Genomic DNA, 22,950 nt, shown 5'->3' on the forward strand with positions numbered 1-22,950 from the left:
TTGCCGAGGCATAAACACCTCAAATAACAATTAATTCTTTACATTACAGATGAGAAAACTGAGGCAAACTGGATTAAGTAATTTGTCCAGGATCACACAACTACTAAATGTCTGAGGCCAGATTTGAATTCAGGAAGATGAGTTTTCCTGACTCCAGGCCTGGCCCTCACCTAGCTGCCCATATACAGATATATACCTGAATATAAGAAAGGTAGCTTAGATAGGGAGGGCACTAGCAGTTGTGGGGTGGTGAATAATATTATTGACTGAGAGGTAGTGCTTGAGCTGAGTCTTGGAGGAGGAGAAGGATGTTGTGAGGTAGGAATGAGGAGAGAGAGCATTGTGGGGATGGGGGATGGCCAATGCAAAGGCAGAGATGGGAAATGAGATTCATGCGTGAGGGATAGCAGGAAGGCCATTTTGGCTCGACTGAAGAGTATGGATTAGAGAATAATGTATATTGAGACTGGAAAGGTAATTTGGGATCTTGCTGTGAAGTTCCTTAAAAGGCAAATAAATAGTTTACTTTTTATTTTAGAGCCAGTGGGGAGCCACTGGAGTTCACTGACTAGATGAGTGACAAAGTCAGATTTCTGCTTAATGAAAAATCACTTTGGCAGTCATGTGGAGAGTGGATTGGATCAGGGAGAGGTTTGAGGTAGGGAGATAAATCAGGAGGCCCTTGGAATAATTCAGGGACTGAGGTGTTGAGGTCCTGAACTGAGGGAGTTGATTGTGTGAGTAATGAAAAGAAAATGAATGCCAGAGAGAGTTACGGAGATGGAAATGCTAAGTTCTGGTCATTGAGAGGACACATGTGGTGACAGAGAATGAGGAGACAAAGATAATCAGGCCCTTGGCATTTCCTTGACCTTTCTTGATTCTAAAGTAGGGATTCTGGGCAGCACCCAGCAAATTGTTGATTCTCTATTAATACTAAATAAAATGCAAACTAAGTTTTTTTGTTATTTGTGAGAAGTTAGAATCCTGTGTCCCTTATTTCAGAGAGACAGAGAAGCAATTTTTCTGGCCCCTCCTCAAACCTTCCTAAAGTAGAAAAACAAAAAACAAACAAACAAACAAACAAAAAAACCTGGCTGGATTTGGTTGGTGCTGGTTGAGGTGTGCTAAGTGAACTTTAGTAAACCCAACTTCTTTCTGCACATGCTTAATAAATATTAATGAATTCAAGAATATTAACTTATCCACCTCTGGGCCGGATTTGATAGCCATTTTCTGAACTTGCAATGTATGGAAATGTATGTAACAGGAGGAAAATACTAAAAAGTTACATAGGTAGACTTCCAAGAAGACTGAACCTCCCATCCAATTGGGGGAAGGAGGAGAGAGGCCTTAAGGGATATGAGCTTGTCTGTGGCTTGCTTTGTTCAAACACACTCTTCTGAGCATAAGCAGGCATGCCCATTCTCACAAGAATGCAATAAAAAGCCTTCATCCATTTTCCTCTGCAAGTCTGATTATTTATAAATACTTTACTTCCAACATTGTTGTTAAGTCCAACTTTTCATGACCCCATTCATTTCCTTCTCCAACTCTTTTTATAGATGAGGAAACTGAAGCAAACTGTGACTTGCCTAGGGTCATACAGCTAATAAGTGTCTGAGGCTGGATTTGAACTCAGGTTTTTCCTGACTCCAGGCTTGGCATTTTATCCACTATGCCACCTAGTTACCTTAACGTTAAGCATTTGACAAAATGCCTCTTTCAATCTGTGTCTATACATATAACATGAAATAAAGACTCCGGGCAGATTTCCATATCATTCAACCCCAAAGTTTATTTTCTATTATAGAATGTTGTAGTGAAAATTGTTGAGATGATCTAGAAAATGCTTTATGTTTCTGTAGCCAGCTTTTGAACACTCTCTCTGTGCTTAGGACCTAGACATGGACCCTCCTACATGATCCAGCCAACACTTAGCATCCTAAAGGCACTTAATAAATACCAAATGGCAGTAGGAATAGCATGAACAGATAATGAAAACAGAAATGGAAGTTCACCTTCATGGCACTTAAAAAAAAAGACAAAAGAAGGACATATGCCATAGGGTACTATGTGAAAAATAGCTTTGTTTAGAGTCCAAGAATCTGTTAAAATCCTGGCTTTGTTAGTTTCCATCTGTTTGACCTTGGGCAATCACTTAACTACTCTGTGACTCAATTTCCCCATCTGTTAAAAAAAGGAAGTTGGACTAGTGACCTCTAAGATTTCTCCAGCTTTTTTTATTGCTGTTGCTCAATTGGTTTTCAGTTGTGTCTCAATCTAGTGACCCCTTTTGGGGTTTTCTTGGCAAATATAGTGGATTGGTTTGCTATTTCCTTCTCTATTATTCCAGCTCTAAATTTATGACAATATCTATCATTTATATAGTACTTTAAAATTTCCAAAGCATTTTACTTTATGTTACTTTATTTAATTTTCACAACATCCCTATGAGCTACATGTTATAATTATTCCCAATTTATACACGAAGAAATTGAGGCAGACAGAAGTTAAGTGATTTACCTAGGGTCATATGCCTAATAAACATCCGAGGGAGGATTTGAATTCTGGCCTTTTTCCTTCCCAGGCCAGTACCTCCTAGCAGCTATGTAGAGAACCAAAAGAGCAGTTTAATGGAGAAAAGGCCCTTTTTATAGCCACTAAACAGGAAAGAAGAAAGGGGACTATCTTACTATTGCTTCCTTGGTATAATTTTGAGACATAAAACCTCAGGTTGGATGGACTCAGGGTTTATCCCCAAATGGTAATCTCTTATATTCTTATGTTCTGAGTAAATCCAAGAAAACTGTAAAGTAGGTAAACTTTGTCAACGGTCCAGCCTCTCATTTCTCCCTTCTCTTTCTCCCTCCATTATCCCTTTGAGCCCTAGCCCCATTTATAGGCACTCAGTTCTCTCTCTTCTATCTAGAACTTTTTTCAGAAAAGAATCTGCTATCTGCTATTTACACCTTACTTATTATTTAAGTCAAAATGTTACCCTCCTGGAAGTATTTGCATATTAAAGTCTATCTTACAAAAGGTCTTCCTAACTCCAGTACCATTCCTCTATCTACTGTACTACCTCCCTATATCATTCTAAATGTACATTCCTCTACCATTCTGCCATTAATGAGCAATTACTTTGTTTCCACTTCTTTGCTACACAAAAGTCTTGCTATGAATATTTTTGTATACATACATGCATACATAATACATATACACATGCATACACATGTATGCATGTATTATGCATGTATATATGTGTGTACACACACACACACACACACACACATATACAACCTTACTTTCCACCGTTGACCTCCTTGGGATCTATCTCCAGTAGTGGGTTAATGGGTATGAACATTTGAATCATTTTCGAATCTAATTCCAAATTATTTTCCAGAATTGTTTGAGCCAATTCACAGCCCATTTCACTACTTATTAGGCATTTGAAGAGGAGTCACTCTATGTTATAGGGTTCCTTAGCTCTCTGTTCCCCAACCAACACTATTTTAAAGGCATCCAATTGTATTCCATTCCCTATCTTTGGAGTCATCTGCCTGGGGAGATTGCTAAACTTGCTTTCCCATACAACTTTTTTTCTATGCAATCTATGGCAACTCTGCAGTTTGTGCCAAGGAAACTAAGCACATAAGCTCTCGGGATTCAAACGCTGCTTAAACCAGCTAGAAAGTTTCTAGTCCAGCTTCTGGGCACAGGTTTCTCTGCCCACCTATCGTCTGAGTAAGTCATGATCCTAGCCACCCTTGAAAGTGATAGGAGGGGGCAGCTAGGTGGCACAGTGGATAAAGCACCAGCCCTGGATTCAGGAGGACCTGAGTTCAGATCCAGCCTCAGACACTTGACACAACTAGCTGTGTGACCCTGGGCAAGTCACTTAACCCTCACTGCCCTGCAAAAAAAAAAAGTGATAGGAAATAAACACAAAGGGAATAGTTGGTCCTTCTTGGGTTGGCTCGATTTTTGCAAAACAGGGGAAAAGGAGAAGTTAAACCTTTGAAATACAAGCCTTATACTTATGCAGAACAGGTGTGTTATGTCAGTTTCTTTCCTGCTTGCTTCCTGAAGTCTAAACTTGTTTTAAGATCTTGGAAGAGATATTTCTATTATCTAGCCTAATTCTTTATATTGCTGATAAGGAAATTTGAGTCCCAGTGAGGTTATATGTGTAATTCAAGGCCACACCAGTAATAAATAGCAGAAATGGGATTTAAATCCAAGACTTCCTGATTCCAAGTCAAGTGCTTTATCCACTACAACATGCTAAACAGATTGTTGTACAAGAATATAAATAATTTTCATCAAGAGAGTTAATATACATGGAATACTTCTATTTAGAGCACTATAGAAATGCTATTTTTATATTACTGAAATAATGAAATAAGAAATAATGACTATGAGTAATATACAGAACAGAAAGACATATGAACTGATCCAAAGTGAACTAAGCAGAACCAGATAACAATATATACAATTGTAATAATGTAAATTGAAAGGACAACAACAAAATAATCAATACTGAATGTCTGAAGTGATAATGATCAAACTTGGCTCCACAGAAGAGATAAGAGAAGATACCTTCCTCCCTTTTGGGCAGAAGTGAGCAATTATGCATATACAATAAAGCATACAGTATCATACTTGGTCAATATGGTGATTCATTTTATCAAACAATTTTTTCCTCTTTTTAATTTTTACTTGTAAGGGATGCATCTCTAGGAGTGAAGGGATATATTATGAAATGTAGGTATTGTAACAAGCAAAAGATATCAATTAAATCACTCAGAAAAAAAAGAAGTTAATGGGGGTTACAGCCCCTTTCTGTATTTCATCCCTCCCTACCCTGCCCTGTCCCCCTACCTCCTTCCACTTTGCACTGGCAACAATTCAAGGTGATAGCTCGAGAAGCGGGTGATTTCAGCAGCTGGTGCTAAAAAAGGACAGAGGCATATTCATCCAGGTAGACAATTCTCCTCCCTCCATCCCCATTTAAAATATTTTATTTTTCCAAATTACACAAAAAATAATTTTTAACATTCATTTTTTTAAAAAATTGAGTTCCAAATTCTCTCCTTTCCTTCCACCCTCATTGAGAAGCCAAGCAAATAGATATAGGTTATACATGTGCAGTTGTTCAAAACATTTTTTCCATATTAGTCATATTATGAAAGAAAACACAGACCTCCCCACAAAAATAACAAGAAATACAAAATTTTAAAACATATGCTTTGATCTGCATTCAGGTTCCATTAGCTCTTTCTCTGGAGGTGGATGGCATTTTTCTTCAGGATTTTGGAATTGTCTTGGATCATTGTACTGCTAAGAATTGCGAAGTCATTCATAGTTGATCTTCATACAATATTGCCGTTATTGTGTATGCTATTCTCATGGTTCTGATCATGTAAGCCTTTCCAGTTTTTTTCTGAAAGTATCTGGCTCATCATTTTTATAGCACAATAGTATTCTGTTATAATCATCTGCCACAACTGGCAACACCTCAATTTCCAATTCTTTGCCACCATAAAAAAGCTGATATATATATATATATATATGTGTGTGTGTGTGTGTGTGTATATATATACATATAGGTCCATTTTTTAAAAAAAATAATCTCTTTGGGATATAGACCCAGTACTAGTATTGCTTAGTCAAAGGGTATCCATGATTTATAGCCTTTTGGGAATGTTTAATTGTTCATAGTGGTTGGATCTGTTCACAACTCCACCAACAATGCTTTAGTGTCTCAATTTTCCAACACCCCTCAAACATTTGTCATTTTCCTTTTCTGTCATATTAGCCAATCTGATAGGTGTGGTTAAAAACCTCAGTTTTAAAAATTTCATTTTTCTAATAAATTGTTATTTAGAGCATTTTTCATATTACTACAGATAGCTTTGGTTTCTTTGTTTGAAAACTTCCTTTTCATATCCTTTGCCCATTTATCAATTGGAGAATGACTTATATTCTTATAAATCTGACTCCATTCTCTATATATTTGAGAAATGAGGCTGTTATCAGAGAAACTTGCTGTAAAACAAAATTTCCAGTTATGATTACTGTGTATTTCCCTTTATCCTTCTTTCCTCCTGTTTCTCTCTCTCTCTCTCTCTCTCTCTCTCTCTCTCTCTCTCTCTCTCTCTCTCTCTCTCTCTCTCTCTCTCTCTCATTTTTTGACCACTGTCTCCCCTAATCTGCATTCCCTTCTATTAGCCCCTCCCCTCTTATTCTCCTCCCCTCCTACTTCTCTGTAAGGTAAGATAGATTTCTATACACAGTCGAGTCTGCCAACCCCCCAATCTTTCCTTCTACTGTATAAGCTCTTTAGTGTCTCTTTTATGTGAGATAATTTACCCCATTCTACCTTTCCCTTCACCCTTCTCCCTTCTTCCAGTGCATTCCTCTTTCTCACCCCTTAATTTTAGTTTTCAGATACCATTCCATCATAGTCAACTCACACTCTTGCCCTCTGTCTATGTATACTTTTATTGTGGGAGGCAATGAGGGTTAAGTGACTTGTCCAGGGTCACACAGCTAGTAAGTATCAAGTGTCTGAGGCTGGATTTGAACTCAGGTCCTCCTGAATCCAGGGCCAGTGCTTTATCCACTTTGCCACCTGGCTGCCCCCTGCTTTCTTTTTCTTTTCTTTTTTCCTTTCTTCTTTCTTTTTTTTTGTCTATGTATACTTCTAACTGCCCTGAGAATAATAAAGTTCTTAGGAGTTACAGTATCATCTTCCCATGTAGGAATGCAAACAGTTCAACCTTATTGAATCCCTTATGGTTTTTCTTTCCTGTTTATCTTTTTATGCTTCTTTTGAATCTTGTATTTGAAAGTCCAATATCCTATTCAGCTCTGGTCTTTTCATCAGAAATGCTTGAAAGTCCTCTATTTTATTAAATACCCATTTCCTCCCCTAAAGGACTGTTTTTCTGGGTGGGTGATTCTTGGTTGTAATTCTAGCTCCTTTGCTCTCTAGAATTATCATTCCGAGCCCTCTAGTCATTTAATGCAGAAGCTATTAAGTCTTGTGTTATCCCAACCATGGCTCCATATACTTGGATTATTTCTTTTTTGGCTGCTTTGCAATATTTTCTCTTTGACCTAGGAGGCCTGAAATTTGGCTATAATATTCCTGTCAGTTTTCATTTGGGGATCCCTTTCAGGAGGTAATTGGTGGATTCTTTTAATTTCTATTTTACCCTCTGGTTCTAGGCTCTTTTATAAGTTCCCTTAGGTGATGAAGTAGATAGATCACTGGGACAGAAATCTGAATTCAAATCTAGTCTCATAAACATACTAGCTGTGTGACCCTGGGCAAGTCACTTAACCTCTGCCTGCCTCAGTTTTTTCAACTGTAAAATAGAAATCATGATATCCACCTTCCAGAGTTGTGAGATTTCTGTAAAACAAGTAGCACAGTGATTATCACATAGTAGGCATTTAATAAATGCTTGATCCATTCCCTACCTCTCAGTTTCCTCATCTGTAAAACAAGGCAATTGGACCAGCTATAAATCAATGAACCATGAACATATATCAGGCTTCCTTTCCCCTACCCCCTTCTCGCCGCATTGGATCTTGGAAGTTAACCCATAGAAAGTTTTCCATTGGCGTAAACTTGCAGCTTCTGATCATGCCAGTGGCTTTAGCAGCCTTATGCTGCACATGGCCACCAGATGGCGGTAGAGCCACAGGAGACCCAGTGAAGCTTGGAGGAGAGATTTTAGAAATGGATGCTGAGCTGGGTCAGAATGTCACTCACCCATTCACACTTGCAGCTGGAGACAACTGCTTGAGCTTCTTTCCACCAAAACAGCCATCTGAGGTCTAGGAAAAACTCCCTGTTCCAGGGAAAACAAACTTAAAAGGTCAATGAAGGATGGTACACATTCCCTGCATTAAATCCATATCTTCCCATCAGTATCTGGCTGGGATTATGGGTGTAAGGAACTGGCTCCTCAAAAGGAAATAATTAAAAGCATTCTTGGATTTTGCCATTTAGTAACTAAATCAGCCTTTCCTCGTATTAGCCAGGCATCATGCTGGGTGACTGGAGAAGTCATCTAACCTCATTGTGCCTGAAGGGGCTGGGCTAATTAATTTCTAAGTGATTAGCTCCAATTTGTGTTTGTACATGGTGGTTTACACATCCTGTAAGACTGTGATCTCTTTGAGACCAAGGATTATTTTTTGGCCTTTCTTTGTATCACCAAATCATAGCACAGTGCCTTCTTGTTGTTCAGTCATTTTTCAGTCATGTCTGATTTCATGACCCCATTTGGGGTTTTCTTGGCAGAGACACTGGAGTGGTTTGCTATTCCTTCTCTAGCTCATTTTATAGAGGAGGAAACCGTGGCAAACAGGGTTAAGTGACTTGCCCAGGATCATACAGCTAGTAAATGTCTTAGGTCAGATTTAAAGTCAGGAAGATGAGTCTTTTTGACTTTAGGCCTGGCACTCTATCCACTGTGCCACCTAGCTGCCCATATAAACTCTAGTGGCTTTTAATTGCCTCCAAGATCATCTTGGGCATTTTAAACCTTTCAAAACCTAACACTCTCCTACTCTTCCAGTCTTCTTAGGCCTTATTTCTTGTGATTGGATCTCTTAGATCATTAGATTTCTTAGATCCAATGACCCTGGGCCCTATTCTGTTCTACAACCAAGACACTCCATCTCTAGGGGGCAGCTAGGTGGCACAGAGGATAAAGCACCAACCCTGGATTCAGGAGGACCTGAGTTCAAATATGGCCTCAGACACTTGGCACTTAATAGTTTTGTGACCCTGGGCAAGTCACTTAACCCCCATTGCCCTGCCAAAAAAATAAAAACAAAAACCAACAACAACAACAACAACAAAACAAAACAAAAAGACACTCCATCTCTTAGCTGCAAGTATTTCTCTTGCTGTTTCCTGTGTATGGAATGTTCTCCCTCTTCATCTCCACCTATTACAGTTATCCCTTACACATTGCTGGTGATCTGGAAAATCTGTGTAAAATTTTTTTGGCTTTCCCATTCATACCAGAGAAGTCTGATTTCTTTTCCTTTTTCTTTTATGGGGTGTTTACAGTTCCTTATTGTAAAATCCGGGGTATTTGGTCACAGGCTCTGCATTGTCTGCTGGCTTTTGCAGCTTCAGCAAAAACCCCCAAAGTTTCCTTTTAATTTCTTATGCTGACCCACAATATATGGAGACCATGTTGGGGAAAGGTGCAAAATGGAACGAATAGCTCTACCTTTTCTCTTTTCCTTTAGGTCCCAACTAAAATCCCATATCCTACAGGAAGTCTTTCTAATTCCTCTTTATTCTAGTGTCTTCCCTCTGTTAATTATATCTTATAACTTATAATAATATATTATTTTTCATATATATATATGTATGTATGTATTGGATTCAGGAGGACCTGAGTTCAAATCCAGCCTGAGACACTTGACACTTACTACCTGTGTGTCCCTGGGCAAGTCACTTAACCCTCACTGCCCTGCAAAAAACAAAAACAAAATAAAAAAGACCTAAATAGGATTACAAAGGCATTCAATTATATCAAAAATAATTAAATCCATAGACAACACATCTTTGTTTTGTGGAAAGCAGTTCATCTCATGTAAATGCTTAGAATAAGCAGTCACCCCATCACACCTGTGTGGGAAGCTTTTATTGACAGAGAACTTGGTGATGAAATACACATAGAAAGCAAGAACAAGTACTTCCCCTCCTGTTTATATATCTGAGGTGTGAATTTTATGAGGCACAGAAAAAACAACTCTCTGAAATACAAAAATAAATGTCTTCCTCTTACATGACAGTATACATTATCTTACAGATAACAGAGTACTTGAAAACAAGCTGAAAATCACAGACGGGACAATATGGTACAGAGATCTCTAACAAGAGAGAAAGAATAACCTCGAAGGAAGCCCATGGGGCCACGGAAATAGGAAAATGCTCATAATCCGGGGAATGAAATTTAGGCAACGCTTTACATAGGGGATAGGTGGGGAGGGGTAGAAGGAAGAATGGGGAATGGTAAAACTAAAGAGAAGTTTTTGAAGGACTGGGAACAAAAGTGTAAGTATTAAGGGGAAGGATCAGATGTCAGCCTGCCCACGCAAACATCTTCAGATGTTGGTCCACATGTGAAGGGTATGCTAGCCAGAAAAGTCATATCGAGAGACATTTGATTCATAGAATTCATATACCATAGCTAAATGTCATCCCTTTTGTGGATTTCTGTAACAGCTGGATGACCTCTTTTCTTTTTGGAAGCATGACTTCTTTCCCTTTTACTCATAGGGCAAAAGAAATGCAGGACCCAGTTGCCCTAAAGAGCCCTCTTTATTTACAGTGGGAAACCTTTGCTACTGGTTCCATCATAGAGACACTGTGGGCTGAACAAAGAAAGTGAGGGATTCTGTCTGGAAGAAAGCATCCTAAAGATGGTTTGGAGCAGCAGGAGTTTTTAATTTTTTTCTGACATGGCTCTCCTTGACAATCTAGTGAAGCCTAATGATCTCAGAATAATATTTTTAAACCCATAAGATGAAATATGTAGAGTTACAAAGGGAACCAATTATATTAAAATAAAGACAGAAATCTTTTTTCCCTGTCCAAGTTCACAGATCTTCTGAAATCTATCCACAGGAAGTTTGTTAAAAGTCCTTTTTCCCTAGAAATCATGCCAACCACAGCTCTACCTTAGAGGAAACCAAGCAATCTCTGAATACTGTAAACTTCCTCATCCCCAATGTCCTTTCTGATCATAACTAGTCAATATGCAAGGAAGAATTTTGTAGCAGGTGAAATGTGATTACTTAAAATACACGTGAACTACTGATAGCATGTCACATGAAGCAGATAGTGATTTCTCTGCAATCAGAGCTTGGAAATATTAGACTTTATGACAGAACTGTAATCATTTGTTACTAAGAGCTCCCTTAGAACCATCTCTAAGCAAAGGCAGAAATACTACCCCAATAGTTCCTGAATATAAGAGAAGGGGAGTTCCTAAAAGGAGGAAATTAATTCACTAGACACCTAGTGCTCTCATAATTCACAAAGGGATACCTGAAATTTTGGCTCTGGGACATCAAATTTGATCTTTGTAATATTTCTCAAGGTTTTTTTTTTCCTCTTTGGGTCCTCAGGAGGGCTGCAGTGATTTGAGTGGGATAGTAGGTGAGTGAAACATAAGACCTCATCACTGGTTGCGAGTTGAGAAGTCTGGTTGAAGTTAGAAAGTCTAAACTGGGACCTAATTTGTAACAACAGAATCTTTGAATCCAAAGAAGGAAAATTTAAAAAGACTTTGGAAGGTTCTAATTGTTTTCCTGTCCTCAAACAGGGATCAAAAAGTCTGCTCTCCAATCATCCTAAGCAGCATATGATTGAAAATGATATTACAGAGACTATGTTCATGATAAGAAGCCCTATGAAGTCTTTCTTTTTATCTCTGAAATGAGGCATTGTCATTATAGCACCTTGAACATTAGACAGGCCACAGAAACCGGAGTTCCTCCTTTTCTGATCAGTTGCTGCTTGTCCCAAACATGTATTAATGACACAAGAAGGTCTGGTCACCGGATTGAATTTGCCCATCCCCTTCTGAGATCACAACCAAATTTCCCTGCTCTCCAATCTCACAGCAAACGAAAAGTTAGGGTTTATTTTGGTTTTTGCTTGCTTCAAAATAATTCTAGTAGCACACTTTTGCCTTCTGTCTACCTTACAAAAGATCACAGCCTTCAACTCCCTTCCCCTTGAAACCTCTCCCAAGAATTCATCTCCTACCTCTCTACCTTATTCATTACGCCAATTTCTCCTACCTTCTCATTACTGCCTAGTCCTTTTCCTATTCTAGCTATACTTCTCATCCTTATAATGTTTCCTGGTCAACCACAGAAGGTTAGGGATCCCTATAATCATAAGTTCACTGATCTAGACCTGGAAGAGACATCAGACTGAGTCATCCAGCTCAACCTTATTTCATAGAAGAGGAAACAGAGGCTCATAGAGGTTAGATGACTTGTCTAAGGTCATTTAAGGAAGTAGAAGAGTTGGGGTTTAAACTCAGCCCCTCTGACTCTAAATCCCCTGTATCATGTTGTCTTTTCCATGACCCCACCATGGCAAACCTTAATCTCTCTTGCTGGTTTCTCAAATGTCAGCAGTACCACTACTAGACCATAAGAACCTTAAAAGCAGGGACCCTAACTTATTTTAGTAAGTCAGTCAACAAACATTTATTGAATGCTTACTGTATGTTAAGAAAGCTGCTAAGTTCCAGGGATATTTATTTCTCTCTGTAACTGTCTTAATGCCTCGCACAGTGTTCTACAGAGAGAAGTTAGCTTCGGGGCAGCTAGATGGCGCAGTGGATAGAGCACTGGCCCTGGAGTCAGGAGTACCTGAGTTCAAATCTGGCCTCAGACACTTAACACTTACTAGCTGTGTGACCCTGGGCAAGTCACTTAACCCCAATTGCCTCACTAAAAAGAAGAAGAAGAAGAAGAAGAAGAAGAAGAAGAAGAAGAAGAAGAAGAAGAAGAAGAAGAAGAAGAAGAAGAAGTTAGCTTCACTTTCATTTCTCAAACATCTGTTAGAGATTTCACAGGTGGTCCTATCAAGAGTGAGAGCAGAAACAGAGACAGCAAACACCCTCCCTCTCTGCAAATAAAGTGGACTAGATCTCTCAGTTAACATCCTCCATTGATCATCTTAGCCTATCCCTCAGGATTACTATGGTACACCTGAACATTTTAAGAGGAAAAATGTTCACCACAGGGTCGGCCATGGAGCTCTGCTTTCCTATGTGTTAGGCCTCTTGTCATGAACTCATAGAATTGGGGATCTCATTCCTCAATTCTTTGGAGATTTCTTGGGAAATAAAGGACCCAATGGAAACATCAATGACTGACCTCTGCATCTAGGACTACCACCGAGAAATCAGAAAATCATATTTTTCTTTTATTACCCTGGGGAATCTGGAACTGCATTTCTTGATCTAATTTAGGAGTGACTTTTGAGTGCATTGAAGGAGTGCATGTGTGTGTGTGTGTTTGCATATGTGTGTGTATGCATTTTGTCATGTAGAAGTCAGAGAACGTGCTTCCATTCAGGAGTCTGGGCATGGTGCCAGTATCGTATCCTATGTAATCCTATTGAAATTTCCTGAAATTCCACAAGTCTTGTTCACACTGTGAGGCACAATAATCTCTTTAGGGTTTCCATTGAAGCTGGTGGAAGCAGAGTATACAAAATTAACAGCAGGATGTAGATCTAGGGATTCCCTTCTCTTTCCATTAAAAATCCAGATGCGAATGGGCAGCTAGGTGGTGTAGTAAATAGAGCACCAGCCCCGGATTCAGGAAGACCTGAGTTTAAATCTGGCCTCAGACACTTCACACTTACTAGCTGTGTGACCCTGCGCAAGTCACTTAACCCCAATTGCCTCACCAAAAAAAAAAAAAAAATCCACATGTGAGAATCACCATCTACCCTGGTTCAGTCTTCCTCACTTGCCAGCTTCCTTCCCTGAATTTAAGCTAATTTTTTTCTGGGAATCTTTTCTGCTCCTCTTTTTTCTAGTTGAAGGCATCATCTGAGTTCTTTTCATGTTTCCAGAGCAAAATAACCTACCACTTCACTCCTTGTTAGGCATCCTTTGTTCTAGAGTCATCCAAAAAGCTTCTCAGCCTTGGAGCACAGAAATACTATCTGTGTGATCTTGGGCACATCATCGAACCTCTTCTTCGAGGCCTCCTTTTTTAATATTTAAAACAAAGAGGCTAACTTAGGTGATTCACAAGGTACCATCTAACTCTAAGTATATGACAATGAAAACTTCCCTGGAAGTTCAGGCTATCTGGACCTCTTAGGCTGCTTTCATTTATTATAGGATCACACAGTAGGATCGCAGATTTAGAACTTGATGGAACCTTAAAGACCATCAAATCTTATTCTCTCATTTTCCCGATGAGGAAACAGAGCTCTGGGTGCTCCAAGTCACATAAGTAGTGTCAGAGTTGAGATTTTAGCTAAGGTTCTCCGACTCCAAAGCCATGGTTGTTAAATGCATTCTTTGCCATGGAATCTTCAGTTGGACCATCTATTATGCAACTTTTAGATGCACTTGAGGGTAAATTTCTGCATTTTTGTGATTGGATAAAAATAAGGAGTTCACCAAACGCTAAGCATAATTTGGCAGCCCTCCCTGTTCCATCTCCAGACCTTGTGAGAAAATATAGAAATAAAGGGGGAGAAAATAAAAGGAAAGGCCAAGATTAAATAAGAAAATGAAAGAAAACTGAAATATTAAAAGAAAATCTATACTTATCTGTCTAGTCTTCTTAGAGGGTAAGGGTAGGACCCTTATGTATTCTATATAGGCACTGTGCCTGGCAAAAAGGCAAGTGTCTCAATAAATATTTATGGATGATGATAATCATTAAAATGGGGTCTATACAGGGTGGGGGAAATATTTCCCAAACCTCGGGAAAGGCTCCATCCACCAAACAGAAGTGTCATTAGGAGCATAGAGAAGCCAGATATAAAATAAAACTCCTGTGGAAGATTTTCTTAGGGGTTGAAGTTAATTAGCTTAAGCAACATGAAACACCTTAATGCAAACGGGTCTATGAATGATGAGAGGTCTAGGGTAGAGAATGCACTGCTGTGGGATATACCAAGAGAAACTGTCACCTATATCATTCGTCATCATCATCATCTAAAGAGCAATAACACTATGAAAACCTATTATATAATGCACAGAGAAGTACCTGGCTAAAGCTCTTAAATAATCAGAATATGAATTTATTTCCAGTGCAATAGATATAATTTAGAAATCAGAAGATTCCAGATCACGGGGAAACATTTCAAAGAAAGGTCTCAATGAGCAAACTTAACAACCTGACTTGTCTTACAAGCTTTACTTAATTTGACCAATAATTAGTTTTTTCTTGGGCTAAGCTATAATTAGTCATTTCTGTACCTGGGACAAATGGGAAGGGGGTATGCTCACCTGGTGTACAGCTCCTGAGGAAAGGAAGTTACAAGATTTCTAAGCTGCTGAAATGGGAGGAAAGACAAGAAACTATAACCTTGGGAGTGGGGTCAGGAAGGGAATGGGTAGGAAAACCTGCCATGAGATGATGCATTAGGAATTCTCTAAATTTCTCACCCTGGGACAAAGCTCCAGTCACCATGCCTTAGTTATAGTTCTGTGCTTGGGTCTGCAAAGGAATACTCTCCTAATTCCCCCTGCCTCTTTCTCTTCATAGCTAAAACCTCAAAACACAAGGAAAAGGCTATTAGGGGAGTCATACATTTCTCCTCCTTTTCTGGGAAATTAGATATTCCAAATGAAATGATCTTTTGCAATGTCATTTCCCTTCTACCTTTCCTGCTTCCTCGCCATTTTTCTGTGCTTTGCTCAGGCTGCACCAGCAACTGATTTGGAATAGCTTTAACTGAGTCTCCCTTTCATTTTTCAGCTTCTATTCTTCCGGTATCTCCACTGTTTGCAGTGTATGAATAGCCCACCTTGGACAATTATCACTGGAATATAAGGTCCTCTTTGATTAAAAAACAAAAAAAAATTAAGGTGACAAATTTTTGTGTGTTAACCCTTTAGACCCTATTATTTAAAGAAAAACAGCATTGCGTCCAAATTGGGAACCATGACAATGTCTCTGCAAGACCTTAATTCACATTCAAGCCAGAGAAGAAACTCGGTTTGGGGGACCATATGCAATCATTTAAATACTGTACACATTGGGAATCATTCCAAAGAAGAACAAAAGTCAAAAGTAAACAATAAAACAACTTGCAGTCAAAGTCTCTACACAATTTAGTGTGGCCTCTTCCCTAGTGCAAAAGTCTGTGCTATAAGGCCTTGAGGGAGAGGATGCCTCACAGATGCCTATTTTGCAGGTGTCTCCCTTTCTGGATCTTGTCAAGGAGTGGTAAAGTCCACTGTTCCCAGAAGACGCGTAAATTTGGTTTTCTATTTTCAGTTAAGCAAAGAATAAGCACTGGATGAGTTTTCCACGGATGAGCTGGTTGTTTCTGGGGTCGATACATTGTATGTTCCTATAAGACAAAGTAGAAACAATTCTGGTCAGAAAGATGTTCTCAAGATGGAAAGTAGGTGCTTCCTATATTGCCCACCAGGGGGAGCTCTGCTCTAATGGAGGGGCAAACTCTAACATGCCTTAATATAAGTTGATGGATCCTGGTGCTCCTCCCAACCATCAGAATACTCTAGACCAGAGACAAGTGTATTGCTCTCAAGCATGCATGGCAGCAGAAAAGCCCCAACTCTACTTCATGCCACACTAGCAGCCAAGGAGCAGCCAGATCTCTACAAAGCTCTGATTGTAGCTAGCCACCCCCACAAGCTTGATCCAAAGCCACTACATGCACAGGAAAGGAAGGGCTGGAGTTCCCATGCTTGCAGTAAGTGGTAGGCTTGATCCGAGCTGACCCTTTTCCCATTTTGGTCTCTGTGACCTAGACAGATATTGATGAAGGGACTAGAGAGTGAGAAGGAAAGAGTGGAAAGACAAGGGAGGGGAGGGAAAAGGGGACATCCAGGTAAGGTTGGGGAAGAAGTGGAAGTGTGAAGGAGGGATGCAGAAGAAGGACTGCTAGGGGAGAGTGAGGTGGGTGGTTGGGTGGGAGAATGGGAGTTGGAGTCGAGTGCAAGGACACACATGTGTGTTTGGAGAGGGGAGGGACAAAGTGCCCACCCTACCATCAAAATCATGGACTGCAACAGCCAACAAGGCTTCCATCACTGCATGAGGGGCCCTTTGTGACTGCTGATGACATAAACCAAAGTAATAGTCATTACTGAACACCAAAGAACACCAAAACCCCAATGGAATAAATGATGGAAGAGAGTTCTGTGCAAATATCCAGGGAACTTCAGGCAGTCATTGGTCATGTGAATTTTCCATTAATTCTAGCAGCTTCTTGACTTGTCCTGCATAATCTGTCTTGACTACAGCCACATCCATACATTCAACTTTCAAACCAAGATTTAATATGGATAATTCTAATAAAAGCTTGTGGGAAATTTTGTTTTCCTTCTTTCTCTCTGTCTGTCTGTCTTTTTGCCTTTCTGTCTGTCTTTGTCTTTCTGCCTTTCTGTATGTCTCTTTTTTCTTTTTGTCTCTTCTGTCTTTCTTTCTGTCTGTCTGGTCAGTCTGTCCCTTCCTTCCTTCCTTCCTTCCTTCCTTCCTTCCTTCCTTCCTTCCTTCCTTCCTTCCTTCCTTCCTTCTTCTTTCTTTCTTTCTCTTTCTTTCCTTCTTTCTTTCTTTCTTTCTTTCTTTCTTTCTTTCTTTCTTTCTTTCTTTCTTTCTTTCTTTCTTTCTTTCTTTCTTTCTTTCTTTCTTTCTTTCTTTCTTTCTTTCTTTCTTTCTTTCTTTCACAATTGGCGTTAGGCGACTTGCCTAGGGTCATACAACTAATAAGTGACTGGAGTTAAACTTGGGCCCTCTTGACTTCAGGGCCCATACCCTATTCACTATGATATCTAGCTGCCCCAATGGTTTTCTTTTTGGTCTAAATTATATGCATATTTGCAACTGTGCAGACCTGACTTACAGATTTCCTTGAATTTCATTTTAAATATCAAATGGGACAATCTACCCATTTTGTTTCCCTTGCTTCCAGTGACTGTACTTACTCATATGAATGAATACCTTTATATTGGCAAAGTGTTTTATTGGTAATATCTTCAGAGAGCATAGTCATTTCTATTTAAACCTATGAGGATGGTTTATTTGCACAGTAGAAGGTTGGATGTTCTCTCTTTTTAAAAAGCAACACAAATAATCCGTCAAAAATGTATATAGAAAACACTGCACTCTCTAGAACTATTTGTCAATAAAAGGCTTTTCCAGGACCTGCTTTCCAAAAAACATCACAGCATGAACTCCACTGGCAATTTCCTAGACTTGGGAACAAATGGTATTTTGTCAGATGCAAGGAGGAGGGGGGGTATTAATGAGTTCTGAAGATGCTCTCTACCCATGTTGTTGTTTGTCCTTCCTTTTTTGGAAAAGGACCTGATTCAGGATAAAAGTACTAAGCATTTATCTTGACAGAACATGTTCGGAATGCCATTATAGCCTGTGCAACTCAGATTACTTTGTGTATCTTGAAAAAGTTGAGCATTCAGATTTTCACGTTTGCATCTAAACTGCAAGCCTGAACAGAAATATGGATCCCAGATGGATACATGTCATTTTTTCCAAGCTGTAGAATCAGATCCTCTTGAGGCAATCATCTAAGTGAGCTCAAAGTGGATGTCGCTGAAGCTTACAAAGGTGATTTTCACATGAATATGTAATATGTAACACAGAAGTGCCCTTCGGGTTATAAGTAGAATCAATTGGGAGGAAGCAGTGTGTGTGTGTGTGTGTGTGTGTGTGTGTGGCTGTGATGCTGAAGTTACAGTTTTCTTAAATCATATGTAGAATCCCAAGACATTATTTTATGCCTACGAGGCAGGGGGTTGCTACATTGTAAATAACTGATAACTGGAATTTCCTTTCATATTAACTCTTAGATATTTTTAAATTAGGCATTTACCTGATTTTTTTTAAATGAGCCCCTCACCCCATCCCCACCCCTAGGCAAATAAAGTCATTACCCTTTACATAAATGTCCTAAAAGTGTCGAGGAAATTATCACAAGACAAGGAACTCATCTGCTTAACTAACTTGAGAATACCTACAAGTCACTGCATACCTGTTTTACCAAACAAATTGTTAAATCTTCTCGATATTGGAGAACTCATGGAAAATACAGGAGTGGATGAAGCCAGAGATGTCGACTAGAAGGCAGAAAAAAGCATCATTTAGAAGCACTGCGATTTTGTTTAGAGCTCAAGACTGGTAAGGCCAAGGTCCGGAGTTGAATTCTGATGGGTTAGCTTTTGTCTGCTCAGTAACCTCGGCCAGCTGCATCCTTAGCCCCAACCACCAAAGAAGCAAATGTATATATACTTAGTCACAAGGGGGATTAGCAGAGAAAGTGGGGATAGGTATACTTTTCAATTTTTTTAAAAGTGTAGCATCAGTTACCAGACATCCATCATAAGACACTAGAGAAATAATTCTTATTGATAGTGGCCACCAGGAATCTCTTTGTGTATGAAGGTTAGCACATTATATTGATGTATATGTTTTTCTAGAAAGAACTATTGCTGTTATGGGTCAAATTAATTCTTTGGGTTTTAGTACATTGATTTCTTAATTTTGACTAAATTATTTAATTTTATTTGAAATTCAATTTAATTTTAATTGAAATTTAAAATTGTTGTTTTAGGCTATCCACATTCATGATAGCCCAGCCTAAATATCTCCTGATTTCATACTAATTAAAACTCAGTGGCTGTGCTTACATAGACCAAAGAAATGGGGGGCAGGGGTGGCTAAAGCAATTATCTTGTTCATTGATTTTTGTGTAAATTCCTTGAGGGCAGAGACTTTCATTTTTGTCTTTGTACCCCTAGTGTCTAGCACAGCCTTTAGAACTTAGTAGGTACTTAATAAAAGCTTGTTAATTGAAAAGACTGTTTTGGGGGATCCTATAATATCTGTTTTCATGGATCAAAGCCATGGCTTAGCTCTCTACTAGGCCACTAGTCACTTGGGGCTACCTGTGAAAAGCAAACAAAAATCTCCATAGTTTACCTTTGTGTGCTGTGAAGACCATCTGGAGAGGGAGAATTTATGCAGCAGAGCTTCCTGTACCTATATTGTTTGAGAGAGTCATCAAGTGAACTGCTTAAACAAGACAAAGTCTTAAGCATCACAGGATATACTAAATTCGGGGGTTTAATTACTAGAGCACTTACCTTCTTGTCCCAGAGGCATCCAAACAACAAAATGAACAATCCCTAGAGGAAAAAAAAATATTTGAAAAATAGATTTGCTTTTCCTCAGTTATAAGGGGATAGCAGGCATGGCCTCAATAGAGGCATTGTGAATTTTCTGCTAATTGGTAGGTACTCTTGCATAGTGCTGCTTTTTTCAAAGTCTTTATTTTTCTTCACCAAGAAGAGAGATGAATGTGGCTTAATGGGTGGAATCCTAGATTTGGAATCAGTGAGGCCTGGGTTCAAGTTCTGACTCTTACACTTACTAGTCATCTGATCATGGTAAATCACTTAGCATCTGAGCTTCAGTTTCTTCATCTGTAAATTGGGGATAATAATAACTGATAGTGATATAGTGTTTTAGTTTGCTAAATGATGTGTGTAGACATAATTGTATATGTGTCTCTATATATATGTACATAAATATAAACATGTATATATATATATATATATATATATATATATATGTACTACATACATATAAATTCCTCACAGCTCTGTGAGGCAATAATGTAAGCATTATCTCCACTTTACAGATAAGGAAACTGAGGCACAAAGAAGTTAAATGACGCTTAATGTTGTTTAGCTGGTATGTGTTGGAGGCAGGTCAAATAATGCAGCATGGTATACTGAATAGTATACTAGACTTAAAGTCAGGGAGGTCTCAGTTTAAACCCTGCCTCTTATTTTTCAGTTGTGTGACCTTGGACCAACCATTTATTTAAGCTTTCTGAATTTGGGCCTATTTTATCGAGTTGTTCAGAGGCTCAAATGAGGTAAGGTATATAAAATGCTTTACAAACATAAAAGTGATATATACACACATGCGTACATCCACATATAGATAGATAGATAGATACACATATACATACATATACACATACATATACACATACATATAGATAGATAGATAGATAGATAGATAGATAGATAGATAGATAGATAGATAGATAGATAGATAGATAGGTCAGTTTTATCATGAAATTGGCCTAGGTGGTATTTGTAAATACATTGGCAAGGTAGGTTCCTGGATAAGAGAAAGGGTTTCCTTTTTCTGTAACATGAATAGAAAAGGAACTTTCTAGTGAGCATGAATCTACGCTCTTAGAATGAATTCTTCTGGGCTTCCTGAGTTTGGGGATTCTGGCAGTTTGGGGTAGACAATTTCCCTGGACTATACTCCTTCCCAATTTCCAATATTGTTTTTGGTTTTGTCATTAATGCATCACAATGGAATGGAGAAAAGAAGAACCTATGCTTAAAGTAGGCTTTGGTCCCTGACTTGTTATATTACTTGGAAGTACAACCTCTCTGAGCATCAGTTTTCTCATCTATGAAATGAGGGTAATAATTGCCTCTACCCAAAGGGTTGTTGCGAAGGTCCAGTAAGAATGTATGTGAAATGCTCTGTAAACTTTAAAATACTACATAAATATCTGTCATTTTTTAATAATCACAATAAGTCTCATAATAAAGTAATAAGCTACAACAGTAAAATGTGGTTCCACCTCCTCCCCACCCTCCCAGCTCCCTCCAATAAAGCACTTACTTGGAAGGCATTAAGTAGGGTAAATACAATGTGGAACACAGCACTGCTTCCCTGGAACACAGTGGCCAGTCCAAACCCCCAGGTGAGTCCTAGGAGGGGAGTGAGGACACCAATACTCTTGCTGATCTGAAACAAACTGTTCTTCTCCTGAATGCTTGGCTTGTCCCCAATGGAGGGCCTCAGGATTTTGGTGATGACCACGAATGTTATGGTCACATTTATCACTACAATGATCAACGCAGGAATCACAAAAGCCAGGAGGGCCTTGGTATCATCCCAGTTGAGCCAGCAGGCATTTTTCCTCATGTACACATCCTTTGGCTGGGTGACCCCCACTGTGATGACAGAGATTACCAGTGGACAGCCATAGCCCAGGGAGAAGGCAATTGCCTTCTGGATAGACTTGCTCGTGTCATGTAGGATAAAGACCAAGCGGTAGAAAAGCATGAGGCCCAGGGTCAGCATCCAGAAGAAGACACTGAGGTAAAAGAAGTGGATGAAGAAGGTGGCAGCCACACAAGCTGTTTCACTGAATAGGTAGCGCTGGTCATGAATGGCAGCAGATACAATGAACCAAGAGTCAGCAATCAGGAGAGAAGCTGCAATGTTCACAATACAAACATGGCGCATATAAGAGGTCCGGTTTTTGGTCACTGATTTCCAGACAAAAGCTTCAACAACGAGACAGGCTGCTAGACTCAAGATGGAAAAACCTAGACCAATATAAGAAATTATATCCAGCAGTATTTTTAGGAGGGAGCTGGGGTCAGGAGAATCGGGGGACATGAGAATGGAAAATGATGTTAAGTGATTACAGGTGCAGAAGACACTGTCCTCTTTTATTTGTTCAACATAGCACCCACTTTTGTCCCATCCCCCTGTATAGTTGGAGAGGCTATAGTTCCAGAAGACACATTGGGGTGCCACCAATGACAAGTCATTTTTCTTAAACTTCATTGAAATCTTGAATGGTGTTGTTACACCATGGCTCACGGTGGTTGTCATCACCAAGCCATTCACAAAGTTCCTGTCCTGGACACTCTGGGGCAGGATAGCTTTTAGTGTTGGGTATGCCACTGTGACAATGGATGAATTTGGCTTCAGGCTTTCTATCTGATGCCTGTCGATGATTACCTGGCCCCAGAGATTGGAATTGGGAAAGAGAAAGTGCTGGTCGTAGTCTGTCACATGTCCAGTCATAATCATGAGGCCCCTCATTTGCACATTGGGTTGAGTGACAGAAGGGATATCACTGATTCTCTCTTGCAGCATTCTGGAGAATCTCTCCACAGAATCCAATAATCGAGAGCTTTCATTGGCCTGTTGCTGATGCAGAACTTGCCAGGTACTCAGTATGGGTTTACTAAGAATGATATTGACTGTAGAGAGCACATCCTGCAAAAGAGATAGAGCACAGTCTTGTGAACAAAAACAGCACAGCAGAGTGTAAGCTTCTCGAAGTCAGGCATGGGTTAGTTTTTAAATTTC

The 22,950-nt window shown here is 39.3% G+C and overlaps 1 protein-coding gene across 2 annotated transcripts in view; it reads right to left on the bottom strand.

Moving 5' to 3' along the window:
* Positions 1-12,994: 12,994 nt before the first annotated feature.
* Positions 12,995-22,950, bottom strand: part of ADGRF5 (adhesion G protein-coupled receptor F5) — a 136,987-nt gene continuing 127,031 nt past the window's right edge. For both annotated transcript variants that reach the window (XM_044003872.1, XM_044003873.1), the window contains exons 17-21: positions 21,463-22,857; positions 19,893-19,934; positions 19,729-19,788; positions 18,782-18,866; positions 12,995-16,114 (exon numbers count right to left, since the gene is read on the bottom strand). In XM_044003872.1, the coding sequence (XP_043859807.1) occupies positions 16,035-16,114; positions 18,782-18,866; positions 19,729-19,788; positions 19,893-19,934; positions 21,463-22,857 (1,662 nt within the window). In that variant the 3' untranslated portion in view covers positions 12,995-16,034. The remainder of the gene's footprint in view (positions 16,115-18,781; positions 18,867-19,728; positions 19,789-19,892; positions 19,935-21,462; positions 22,858-22,950) is intronic.

Source organism: Dromiciops gliroides, chromosome 4, assembly GCF_019393635.1.
Source record: "Dromiciops gliroides isolate mDroGli1 chromosome 4, mDroGli1.pri, whole genome shotgun sequence".
Lineage (NCBI taxonomy): Eukaryota > Metazoa > Chordata > Mammalia > Microbiotheria > Microbiotheriidae > Dromiciops > Dromiciops gliroides.